The sequence below is a fragment of the Podarcis filfolensis genome (assembly GCF_964270895.1).
Source record: "Podarcis filfolensis genome assembly, chromosome: 4".
NCBI classification, from domain to species: domain Eukaryota; kingdom Metazoa; phylum Chordata; class Lepidosauria; order Squamata; family Lacertidae; genus Podarcis; species Podarcis filfolensis.
In genome coordinates, this window is record NC_139607.1 from 48,681,505 (window position 1) to 48,694,710 (window position 13,206).

At 38.0% G+C, this 13,206-nt stretch overlaps 1 protein-coding gene across 1 annotated transcript in view; it reads right to left on the reverse strand.

Annotated features, from left to right (window-relative positions):
• Positions 1-1,231: 1,231 nt before the first annotated feature.
• TRAPPC10 (trafficking protein particle complex subunit 10) overlaps positions 1,232-13,206 on the reverse strand; it is a 44,330-nt gene continuing 32,355 nt past the window's right edge. The window contains exons 15-23 of the mRNA XM_083612511.1: positions 11,733-11,874; positions 10,236-10,394; positions 8,866-9,092; positions 8,260-8,360; positions 7,637-7,763; positions 6,398-6,568; positions 5,461-5,638; positions 4,920-5,114; positions 1,232-3,856 (exon numbers count right to left, since the gene is read on the reverse strand). Coding sequence (XP_083468637.1) covers positions 3,618-3,856; positions 4,920-5,114; positions 5,461-5,638; positions 6,398-6,568; positions 7,637-7,763; positions 8,260-8,360; positions 8,866-9,092; positions 10,236-10,394; positions 11,733-11,874 — 1,539 coding nt within the window. The 3' untranslated portion in view covers positions 1,232-3,617. The remainder of the gene's footprint in view (positions 3,857-4,919; positions 5,115-5,460; positions 5,639-6,397; positions 6,569-7,636; positions 7,764-8,259; positions 8,361-8,865; positions 9,093-10,235; positions 10,395-11,732; positions 11,875-13,206) is intronic.

Consider the following 13,206-nt stretch of genomic DNA (forward strand, 5'->3'; position numbering starts at 1 on the left):
TTTAAAAAGGGTGCTCTTGGCACAGGTCAGAGGTAGCTAGCAAGATTTAGTTTATGAATTCCAGATTCCTACCATAGTCTGCTTTTCAATATGAACTAGATCAACCACCATTATACTGTCATTTTTATTTGTAGTGTACAACTAATTTTATCCAAAGTTAACATGTAAAACTGGAAGAAAAATTATCTTTAAAGTAAATTAGTCCCCAAATGCTTATTTGGGTTAAAAGTGAATCCCAGGTAAGAAAAGGTTGAAGACTTCTATTTTAAAAGAAACTTTCACACCAGTGTGAACTCTACTCCCCTCCCTGCACATTCCACTCTGCAGTACTTTTCCCAACAGTAACCATTCACAGTAGGTGGTGCTTCTGGAGAAAATCTTTCCTAGATCTGGGAGCTGAAGATCCATGTCAGGTGTAGCTCCAGAGAAACGATTCTGATGTACAATACTTCAACAAGCAGGCATTTAGCAGGTGGCTTTCTCCAAAAAGCATTGCCTTTTGAACCAGGATGTGGTAGTGCTGCTTTGGTTTGTCACCCAGTTCACAAAAGAGACTCATCATACTGCAAGAGTCAACATCATTTAAAGTAGTTGCCAGAATAAGCTGGTGCCAAGTTTCATCTGTAGTGACTCCTTAAACTAGGAACGACAATGTTTGCTTCCCAAAGCTCTGATACATACATAAATGCTACCCCAAATATACCAAGAAACATCAGGAGAACATGAGAGGATAAAACTTCCTGGTAGGATTAAAAAAAACAGTGAAGCTATAGTAGCGGCATGTGTTAAGCCTTGTGCACCACCATATAATTATCTTAAGGTATATTAGTACTCTTGCGGCTCAGCCTGGTCCTGCAAAATAAATTAACTGAGAGCCAACAGATGCTACTAATAGAAAAGCTGCCTGAAAATAACTGATCAGCTCAGCTTAGAGCCACTTAATACCTAGAAATCTCAAACCAAGGAACATATAAAGGAAAGCTGAATGTCAGAACTGTAAGCAACTTTTGTTTAAAATATTCAAGATTTTTATTCATTTTCCTACTGGTTGGCTTTTCTGGGGGGTTTTATTGACAGTTTATTCCCTAAGTTTCATGGCACCATTAAAATAAGAAATAAGACTGGGTAATTGTGTTTCTGAATATCCTTCCCCTACAGTTTGCTTTTCTCTGTTTAAATCCTCTGTGGAGTGTAACAGTCTTACAGAACTACAAGTAGGAAGTGTCACAAATGTCATTGTTGAACTTTAATGTCCATAGTAGGAGTTAATTTTTCCAGTCACAAATAAATCTGTGAAATTCACAAAAATTATACTCCTTTAACCCATCTGATAGTATTTACAAGCTTGACAGATATCTATAAATAGCATAATCCTTAATTTTTCAGATACACATATTGCAAATTGATTATTTACATCTTTACCCAGAAACCAATCCCCTTTCCATATACACATGTAGTCTCCTGAAGTAGTGATTAGACTATGGTTCTGCTGCATTTTAGTGAAGTCCATTTCAATGTAAGAATAAAATGTTACGGTGCTCTAAAACCAAACCAGAGAAAACACATCAACACTAACTGCTAATAAAATCATTTCTTGTGAAAGACCCAAAATCAAGGTATCAAGTTGTTCACCACATTCGAAATGTACTTTTAACATTCAAGCTGTTGTTCACAAGTATTCAATGTAGAAGGGCCATAACAAGTTTAAATACATTTTATCATTTAGATGCAAAATTGAAGTGTGTACATATCAATATTGTGTAGTCTCATTAATTCTTATAACTGAAAGAAGGTACAGAGGCAATTTTGTTGAAAAGCGTTTAGGGGGTTGCATACATTTTTCCCTAACTTAATTAAAGTAAATTAAACACAAAGAGACAGTCAGCCAACCTCCCATTGTAACTTCAAGAAAAGAAGTGCCCAAATACAAGAGTGTGTTTCTATTTCCAAAAAGAAAACTCAACTTACTTTAACTTTCAAAGCCAAGTACTGGCAAATTCATGAGAAACATGGGGCTTGCTTTTTGCTCCCTCTAAAAATAAAACCTCATTTGCTCTTAAGACATGAGAAAAGTAAATCAAGAATTAACAGATACACACAGTGTTGGAACACACATACCACACTTTTTCAGAATTCAAATTTGGTTTGCTACTGCCTCCTGCCTCAAAGATATTAAAAACCCATGGAAAGAACCAAGAATTATCAGTGTTCCTACAAAGCTTGTTCATACAATGAAGGCTGTTCCCCAAGAGGCTGCATATGCTGCAAGAAGAGAATTATTGTGTAAGCAGTAACAGGAGTGAACAGCAGCTAGGATTGTAGCCACAAGTTTTAAGGAAATGTGGTATGTACAAAAATACACAGTTTGAGAGCTGGAAAAAGTTATATGCACTAGACTTATTTACAAGCTTTGATTTTCACACCAATAAAAACACATTTATTTCGTCCTTGATTCCGGGAGCAAATTATACACAGACATTATATCAGTTAAGTTTAGTTTAGATTTTTTTTTAAAATAATCATTTGTACAATAAATTTACAACTGAAAGTAATCAGTTGGAATGGTGTAACTGCAGTTTGCTGGACCAGAAGAGGTTCAATAGTAGGACCTTAAATTTCCTCATAACCAGACTGGAAAAGCAGCCAAGTAATCCTTGGCTTTATTTGCTTCTTCTCAGATTACTTTAGAATAAGGTGCAAATATATATATAGTTATATGGCTCTGTAGTCAATAATAAGTTAACAGTAGTTGGGACAGGAGAAACAAATAAACTTTGGTTTTAAAAATATCAAGTGAAATATTGAATAAAAGCTATATAGTGAGACTCAATATAGTAACCTTAAATAATTTAAATATCAAACTTGGGGGAAAGCTTGCTCAGTGAAACTTTACTTCCAACTTAACCACTTATGTGCCACTTCATTACTTGCTTCCTGGTGTGTGTGTGTTTCCCCAGTGGGCTTAAGTAATGGCTCTCTATATGGTATGCATTCAAGAGTTTGAGTGGGCTAATAAGTTTCATATGTATCCCAAGGCACAAAAGAAGTTAAGTCCTCAAGAAAATATATACACATATTTAAAATCCTGTTGATAGCTGTAGGATTAAGAATTACTATACAGAAATTTGGATAGCTATCCTGGTCCAGGAAACCAAACAGTTGTGTGACTAGAAAGGCACACACACGTCAGTCATTAACAGCTACACTGCAAGGCTTATTGTATGTCAACCTGAAATTTTCTTTGAACAGAAATTTAATTACTCCCCCCGGAAAAAAATAGCAGTTCTGGAAGCTGCCGAAAATAAAGAGAAAACTGCAGTAAGTATCCTTTATTTCACCAGCAGGATGAGAGAGAGAGAGAGAGAGAGAGAGAGAGACCCCAAAATTCATTTTACACAAACACCCTAAAATAGCAATATAAACTAGCTGACACAAGCATCACTGTACATTTAAATTGATACAATTGTCTGATGCTTCCAGGGCCAGTAAGTGTTGAGTTGCCATAGGCCTCGTTAGCGTTAGAATGTTTCAAATGAAGAACAATCAGGTTATGATCCCTTAAAGTGCATTCATTTTCAAGTCTCATGTGCATGTCCATGCACATGTACAGAGAGCTGTCATGTGACATTGACCTCCAGAATGTGATCATCCTTGCTGGGAATGACAAGGATTTGCATGCCAGAGCTGGAGTTGAAGACCTGTCCGGGTGAAAACGATTGCAGCCGAGGCATTGGTAAACCTTTGTGTTCTGCACTGGCTGCTGAATGTATGCTGCCTCTGCTCTTTATGCTGCTGCTGTCAGCTTGATCATCCATATTCTTGTCCACAGAGAGATTATCGTTTTCGATCCAACTATCTGTTTAAAAAACAAAAATGCAAAACTTTATTCCATGTGCATTTATAGTATGAGCTATAATCAATTTAGGGTTCATCACCTAGAAGGAATCAGAAGTCACTGCATGACTTGTTCTTTACAGAAACACTTTTTAAAATCTGTGCTAAAATGACTGAAGAGAGCCCAAGGCTGGGCAGCTCATGCCATCAGCTCCTGAAAAAACTGCCATTGGCCTGAGAGTGCTCACTCGGGGCAGTCCCTTTTCCACCTCTCCACAGGCTACAGACTTGGGTGCCCAGAAGGGGAAGCAAAAAAGGCCAGGCCAGGCCAGGGAGTCCATGCCATCAACTCCTGGAAGGACAAAAGGTCTGAAACAATTCTGCTGTTTCGCTGTCCCTCGTTTTTGTTTTAGTGATTTACTGAGTGCCCTGGCATAAGGGCAGCATATAAACGCAGTAAATAAAGCATTGCAGCGAATGGGGAAGCCCTGGCACATATAGATTTCTGTGCACTTACTAGAACTCCCACAAGAGCAAGAAACTGTTAAATCATACTTCAAGTATCTGCCAGTGCCGCGCATAAGAGCGCTGAAAGCATTCCAAGGCAATGATTGCACATAATGTGTGTCATGCCATGCCATCAAGCTACAGGAGAAATGGGACTGCAAACGTTCTCTATCAGCAGCCGTCCCATCAAACGATGGGGGCAGACAGAAAAAAGGGGGTGGAAGTCCACAGCCTTTCCACTGACTGCTGAAAAACCAGCAATATGTGACTCCTCTTTCCCGTTCCAGCTGGTCATGAGAACTATAATTAAGTGTTAGTGCCTGTCTTCCTCATCTCTCCCAATACCTTTTCTTTTTGAATTGTGTCTTTTCAAATATAAGCCTGATACTATCTCATTACTGATATTCTGCAAGCCACCCTGGGAGACCCTTCTTGCTGAAAATCACGTGTCTTTCCAACTTTCTCAGCTGAAAAATTCTAGCACATTTTAAACATTCATGTAAGCACCTAAACAAACTGTTCAAGATTATCCGTGTTTCAGGCCTTTAAACAAAGCGTTGGAAGGAATACTTTCTTACCTGCATCGAGCTGCATAGAGTGAGCAGAGTAGTGCGGGAGGTATTTAAATAGCCTAACATCAGGAAAAGGGAGGTATCCAGCAAAGAGTGGCATGACTTCCATGTGCACTTTGTGGGTTGCCCGAACTGCAATTGGCATAGATATTACCCCTGAGCTCTTCCCACAGACTGCCCAGTTACTACTATTGTCTACAACTGAAACAAAAGAGAAAACACTATTAAAAGGAAACCGTTACTGAGACCCATTTTTCATTTTGAATACTGTATAAGCCACACTTATGGGGGAACTACAGAAAATGTCTGATGTAGTCCTTATACAAGCTTCATGAGATAGTCAGTGATGCCGTACAAACAAAATGATTTGAAGAAGATACATACACATATTTAAAATCCTGTTGATAGCTGTAAGATTAAGAATTACTATAGATTTAATTCAAGATAATTGGAGGGGGGTAAATTCTTTGGATATTAGAGCTACATACACTTTTGGGTGACCTGAGTGACTAAACCACACAAAATGCAGTCCAATTAGTATGCCTACCTTCATACATTAGCTTTGTTGTGCAGTAACCATCAGATTCTGTCAATGCTTCGTCTTTGTCCACATCCAGGAGGTCTGAAAGGCGGGTGATCGACACCTCCAGTGAGCACAACGAGCCTGTTTTACAATATTCTGCCCCCAATGGGGGGGAAATCTCAGCTTTCACATTATATAATGTCTGGCAGGAGCACAATGATATTCATGGTCATTATATACACAAGGTTAAACATTTCCACAATTAAACTGATTAGGAAATATAATCTATCAGCAAAATGAGATTGGCAGGGGAGGAGAAAGTCTGTCTTCTACTTTTCCATAAAAAATTGGACCAAGCCACAAAAGCTACGGCGAAAGCCTGAAAATCAACTCTGTATCGTAAAAACAAACAAGCCCAAATCGTATTGATGCTAAACAAGTACCAAACATTACATTCAACATGTGATGGCTTCCTAAAACATCATCATGTGGTAACTGCACCATACGGAGGTTGTAACATCTAGAATGGCTTGTCCCATGGGGCACTGCTGTCATGCGGAAATCTCTATGACACCACTAGCCACTATCCAGCAATGGCCCAGAAATGCCACAAGGTTGTGACAATCCACAGATAATCTGCTCTAAGCACTGCAGAAGCAGTAAGAGCCACTTGCCAAGCAGTGATCGAGTGCTCTCAATGTGGCAAGTGCCTGGCACAAACCAACCCTTCGAGTATTCCAGAATTACAATATGGAATTTTAAATTTTTACTCCTGTAAACCATTTTGAGATTGTGTGATAATGGCAAGCAGTATATGAATACTGATAAATAAATAAACATTTGAAAGCCCCACCCCCCCTCACTCCACAATCTTTTAATGTGTATTCCTTGAATCTGCCTGCTTCCACTCTGGAAAATCTCCAACCTATCTGATCTAGCTGTCAGCGTGGCAAAAACTTACAAAAAAGTTTTCCAGCTGGAATTCGTAAGTGTACGGCTTCAGAGACAGTGAGTGCTCTTCAGAAGGTGCTGAACAGAAGTTCACTGAAAACTGGCATTGCAAAGATGAGGGAAGTTCTTTTGTCCACTTCAGTTCCCATACAAAGAATACTGCTTGCTTAGTGTAGATATGCTGAAAGAGAGAGTTATGAGTTTGTCAATAGTCACTCTGGTGTTAGCTAACAAAGAACAGAATATACATACTTAAAAAAAAAAAATTCAATGGGGTGGACAGTGTGTTCGTCAACAGCACTGCATGCAGCAACCCCTTCCCTCAAGGCTGAATAGTTTGCTCAGAACCCTGGATCCCTCACATTGGTTTTACTTAAAACAAATGTCTAGCTCTTGTGGTTGGCTATGACAGCTAACTACACACAAGCAAAACTGTGTCTGTTTCAGCCCTCTTGGCTGATGCTGGGAGAAAGCAAACCACAAGGCTTGGCTTAGTGTTACAGCCAAACCCGAGATTGTGGTTTGCTTTGCTCCCAAATCACTATGTATGGCCAACAGTTGTTCTTGGATTATTGATTGTGGATTGCTGGAACCAAACAAACCATGATCCATGGTTCTGACATATTGCTAAGTCGCAGGCTGTGATTTGTTTTCTCCCAGCATGAGCTGGAAGGAGCAAGGAGAGGGAAGCAGGCATAATTCGGGTTGTGAACAGCAAAACTGGGGTTTATGCTGTGAGAATTCTGTGCATGAGTCTCCCTCCATCAATATGGCTGCAACCAACTGCTATTTGGTTTTCCTCTCACAGAACTATCTCCAGCAATTGCTATTCCACAATTTTTTTTGTGTGTGTGTAGGACTTGAAACCTGACTCCATTTTCTTTTCTCCTTTTTCTTTTGTATGGTGTTGAATATGACAAACCCCAGCTAACCAAAAATGGAAGAGAAAGTTTCTAACTCCTTCTCCTGGCCGTGCAGGAGCAAAATATGGAAGCAAAGTAGCATGTGAGCTAAGGAGGAAGCTAGGTTCATTTATGTTTTCCTAACAGTTTAGTGTGGCATTCAAACACAGTCAATGAGTTCTAATTAGCTGAGGTTCATAATGCTTTTTCTATAAACTTTTGGGGTCGGGGGAGGGGAACAGATGTGAGAAACAGATGTGATGTTTGTATATTCGTAACATGTATGAATATTGAATTATTTTAATAATAAAAATTTATTTATAAAAAAAGCAAGAAAGGAAACCTACCTGTTCAGCTTTGGAGTTTAGAGGATCAAGACTTAAATCTGTGCAGACGCCAGAACTTTTAAGACTACTGTCAGATAACTTAAAAGAGATATCTGACATGTTCTGCACGCAAACCTGTATGTATTTCCTAAAAATAAAAAGGAAAACATATTTTTAATATTGCAAATAGCCTACTTTGTCATGTATTGTATTGTTAGATCTATCTATCTATCTATCTATCTATCTATCTATCTATCTATCTATCATCTATCTATCTATCTATCTATCTATCATCTATCTGCTAAAGGCTTAAATAATAGAGAAAAAGAGCTCTACATATTCATAGCACTGTTTAATCATGCTAAAATTACATTTAAATTAAACAAACCACTATACTCCAAGTCTAGATTATGTTTTTATGTTAGTCTCCCATTGGAAAAGGTGAAATTAAAAAATACTCTACCATATCACTATCTATTTGTACTCTCAAGTAAGCAGGTATGGCATTGATTTATGAAGCACAAAAGAAGGGAGAAAACAGGCCAGGTGTTCAAAACTCCTTGCCCATTCATATTGTTGTAAACTGTAGCTGTAATAAGACATATCTTTATGATGAATTAAGAGAGAGACCTTGAGAAAGTTACCTTTTGCCTGCTGATAACAAGGAATGTTTGGCTGTAAAGGGTATACTGAATGTAAGTGCAATAATGGTGGAGTAAATTGACCATGGACAATCAATGGTTACCTGCAGGCAAGACAGAATAAAGTTATTCAGGTTATTATTGAAATTTTAATTTTTCTAATTTCAAATAGTTGCAATATTTCTTAAGAAGTGTACCCTTTATTGGGAGGGGAAATAAGAACATAAAACAAAATCAGAGTATTTTTTATACATTATTATTTTCTTGTATTTCTACAGTCACTGCACACCAGGCACATTTAATTTGCTTTAGAGCAAGGTAGCGCAAACAGGAATGAAGTTACAAAGAATCACCTTTTTTTCAGGAGGTGCTGTTTTGTGTATTTCAAGAACAAAAAACTGTGGTTAAAATGTGTTTTTGATGTAGCTTTTGTTCACAGAGGAAAATATATTTACATTTTACAATATTTTACTGCACAGCTTTCTTTTGTGGTCCCAAAGAACACAGCATTCCTCTAATATTCTGGGTGTGATAAATCAATTTATCATCTCAAAGGAAGTAAGTACTTTAACAGGGCTATAAAGTATTACATTATTCACGCCAACTTACTTTTTGGTCAATTGTAGCCATACGATTGCAAGACATCTCCTCTTTGCTTTTTTTCTGAAGCTCTTTGCTAACCACGTTCTCATTCTCCAGCACACTTACTGAGGTTGATGGTAAATACAAGACTTCGAGTTCAAAGGCAATCACATGATAAGCAGGAGCCACTGGTAAGCTGATGCTTGTGATTTTCTCAGACGACTGGATCATTAGAGATGCTTCCGATGCCTTTTCTACAATTGCATAAAAAATCAATTAAGCTATAATTAAGAATAATCACTTCACTCCAAACACATGGTATTCCTCAAAATAAAGTGTGGCATTGCCTCTAAACCAACAAACCACACTGGGTTTTACTGTGTGAGATAACTTTTGGGGACTCTCAGTAGGAATGAAGGGGAAAAAAGGAAACCACACAAGCCATGGTTTACCTTATACAGTTAACACAAATCATGGCTTGATATTTGTCTGAATTAACCCACTAGGTAACTTTTTGCAGGTGTTATAACATATTCATCTGATGCCCTTTCTTTGAGACAAACATGATCTCAAGACTTTGGCCACTGTACCAAAGTCATTATGCAATCCAGAGACTTACATGGACTGCACGCAACAGTTTGTTTAGTGGCTTCTCTTAAGCAGTTCTCTATAGCAGCATCCACAACTTGGTGCTCTTCAGATGTTTTGGACTACAAGTCCTATCCTATCTAGCCATTAGGCCATGCTGGCTGAGGATGATGGGAGCTGCAGTTCAGGATCATTCAGAAGACCAAATGTTTCCCAGTCCTGCACCACAAGAACTCCACTTGTGCAGAGTTGGATATATGCCACAATATTTAAAGTACTTTACCTATTTGGAAGCTCTCATAACAAATTCCCTTTCTTAAACACGGATGTTTACGCCATGGAACAGAAAGCTGCTAATAAAGAAGTGCTTAGAATGGTTTTGATGCACACTTCTGAATCATGGCTATGACTGTGAACAAAAAATTAGTTAGCACGGAGGGTGCTGAGATAGAGAAAGTTAATTTATATGGTAACCCTTGGGATAACAACTCTGCTCGGAATTGATAAAAGATTAAACTGCTTCCAAATATATTTTTCCTGCCATATGTTGTGCAGAGAATCAGAGAACTAAAACATCAGAAGCAGCTACTCTACATACTACATTGTACCAGGTTTCTTGAGGTTGTGATCAACAAAAGCTTAAACCTATTATAGGTAAAACAGATTTAAGAAGTAAATATAAAATTGGAGGCTATGCTCTTACACCTACAATCACCACCCAGCTCCTATGGCATTTCTATATCCTGGCTGCAGGAAGCCCTCTCTCATCAAAATACAAATATTAGTATAATAATACCAAAACTACATACCCTTTGTGTTTGAGTAAATCACAGCTTTACTCTCTGGATGGTACAAAATTGGCATGGCATCAGCATTACTTAGCTGGAGTGCATCTCCATTCTTTATGGTATAATGGCCAGTAGTCACTGTAAATTTTACCTTCTGAGGAATCCCAGCCAAAAGGCTGTCTGGAAAAAAAATGAAGTAGTGGTGAAGAGAAACAATTAATTCTGCTGTCTCAGAACAACCACAATGGCTACATATGGATGATTAAATCTTGGTTTATACACCAAGATTGCTCCTGCTTTGCCCTTCCCTTTGTGCAAGCAAAGGAAACGTGTGCTAGCCATTATGTCCAAACTGAGAATCTGTGGTTGATAGCTAGCCAGAAAGCCAAAATATGAAACCATGGTTGAAACTTGGCTTCCAGATCTTGGGCTTGGGTCCATGTGTCCTGTTTACATGCACAGATAGAGAAAATCTGCAGTGTTATAATAAAAGAAAAATAATAATGTGCTTGCAACAAGGCCTGGGAGCCACCGTCTCTCTTTAACATTCTACAGCTGCTTGGAGCAGCTAGCAACTAAACCACAGTATGCTCAATTGTGCTGTTGGACCCATGCATATGTTGGTTTGTAAATTGTGGACCAACCCACAAATCGGTATGCTGAACCATGTATGCTCTGATGGGCAGGGGAAAGGGTAGCTTCACTCCCAGTGGAAACAGGAATCCTCCAGCATCCCTCCTTTTTTGCATATTAATGATCAAAATAATTATGTGAAATGCAAACTTCACTTCCTCTAAGTAGGGAAAACCCTACACAGAATTTTCAAGTTGGTGGATTCAGCTGTGGAACAAGTTCCGCAGCAAGAGCCTTCACAGCTAAGGCTGTATTTCAGCATCTTCCTTGATTGAGAAGCTCTTCTAAGTAAATGAGACGTTCAATAGTTTCCTGCATTGGAAACAGCCAAAATGAACTCCCCAAAACTGAGGAAAGCCAGGCAAGACAAGGCACGCGTTCCACAATTTTTCACAACCTAGAATGTACTCAGATATTGCAACAGATATTGTAGGAAGTTACTTGGCAAGAACAGTGGCTCCAGCAGCAAAATCAATTAAAAGTTTCCCTTGGCCTCATTAAGTTAAAATATGTAATGTACATTTATTTCCAAAGCACCAGGTGCATGAATGTCTAATTACTCAAGATTTATCTAGCTGTTCTGCAAGGTTACGAGCAAACCATTTCCAATGGCAGCTAGCTGACAAACTTTATTAAAAAGCTATCTAGGGCTGCCCTTCAATAAAACTATCAAGGCAGTGCAAAAACACATTACACTGATATTAGATAGTGTATTTCAAAATCTTAAGCATTTGTATATTTGACTCTTGTTGCAAGCTAGTTACTGAGAATTTAGTCCTCCAAATTAGTTCATAAATTGCAGAACATATTTCAAACTGGAAAGTAGCTAATTTAGACACGTAGCAAGAGAAATTAACATGCATACTTTCAAACAAATTTACCTACCAGTACATGGCTCCACTTTTAGCTGTGGCTCCTGAGAGTAAACATCATACTGCACTATTGGGTAAATATGAGGAAGGGCAAACTGCATTTTGCCCACTGAAATGCATAACTGCCTGAGTGTGTATGTTCCAGGATCCTTGCCCTATGAGAAAATAAAAAACAATATTCTTTAGGGATCTCAGTTTTACCAGGTGATCTGACAGAACATTTCAAATTTCTGTAAATCACCTGGAGACATATGTAGAAGCCAGAATAACAATAATAACAACAATAATAATAATAACTTGTATACAGGAAAAAATATCATTAACATCTTTTCAACACCAGGTAAAAACTTTACTTTTGCTATTATGCTCTGCTGGGCCTTAAACAGGTCTGCTTTGAGTTAGTTATGATTTTCTTGGGCATATGTGTGTTGCTTTTCAAATTGTATTGAAATTGTCATTGGTTACTATTATCTCTGTACTTAATTCTTTTATTTATTTATTTTTTAAAATGTGGGTTTTTTATTCTGTGAGTACTTTGAGTCCCTTGGAGACTATTTTCACTAGGAAATATTGAATAAATGGTAATTACTATATTCTTAATATAAACATATAGTCATGCAAAACAGGCTACATTGCAATAATAAAAGTTTAGGGCTGCATAGTTGTATGAGCATGTGGTTGTTGGTATATCCAGATTTTGTATGTATAGAATGGTAAGTGTCCAAATAGCTTGAAGTGTGTTGTTATTAAGTTAATGTCTCCCCTACACTTATAATTGACTGCACCACATATGGACTCTTGCATAATAAATACACAGTCTTAAAATAGCAGGCTGAAAATCAAATTGGGGTATGTGTGAGAGAAAAAAACCATGTAACTTCAAGGTAATTCAACTGTAGTTTTATTTTTCTACTGGCACCCATTTATACAAAACGGGAGAGGGTTGATTATTTAATAACTTCAAAAATATTGAAGTGTGGTTTATTTAAGGATGCTGGTAAGCAGTTTGCTTTGTGGCACAAATTCATATATGTATTTATTTATTTTTACATCAAAGGTGACATAACTTCTAAAGCAACAATTGTTCTCAGCTATGCTGCTAAGCGATGTTTGCTTGTGGTATTTTCAGAACATCAGCCAACATTTGTGTTTACGGTTGCTGTAGAGCACTCTGTAGAAATACCACTTAAAACGTGTTCATGAACTTTGTGGTAATATATATTAATACAGAACTCATTTATTTGCAATTCCTGTCTGCCGCCAGAAGGTGGCTAGCCTGTAATTGAATGGTACTGCTGTTCAAATTACTGAAAGGTGTACCACTTGACCTACTACTGCCAAAGGCTATATGCATTTTGTCCCTTGGCCAAAAACTTTGGCTTGCTAGCACTGGCCTCTGATACGCGCAGTACATTTAGTCAATCTCGCTTGCAGAGAAGTTCTGAAACAGAAGAAGGGAACAACAAAGACCTGCACTTTGCGCTCCA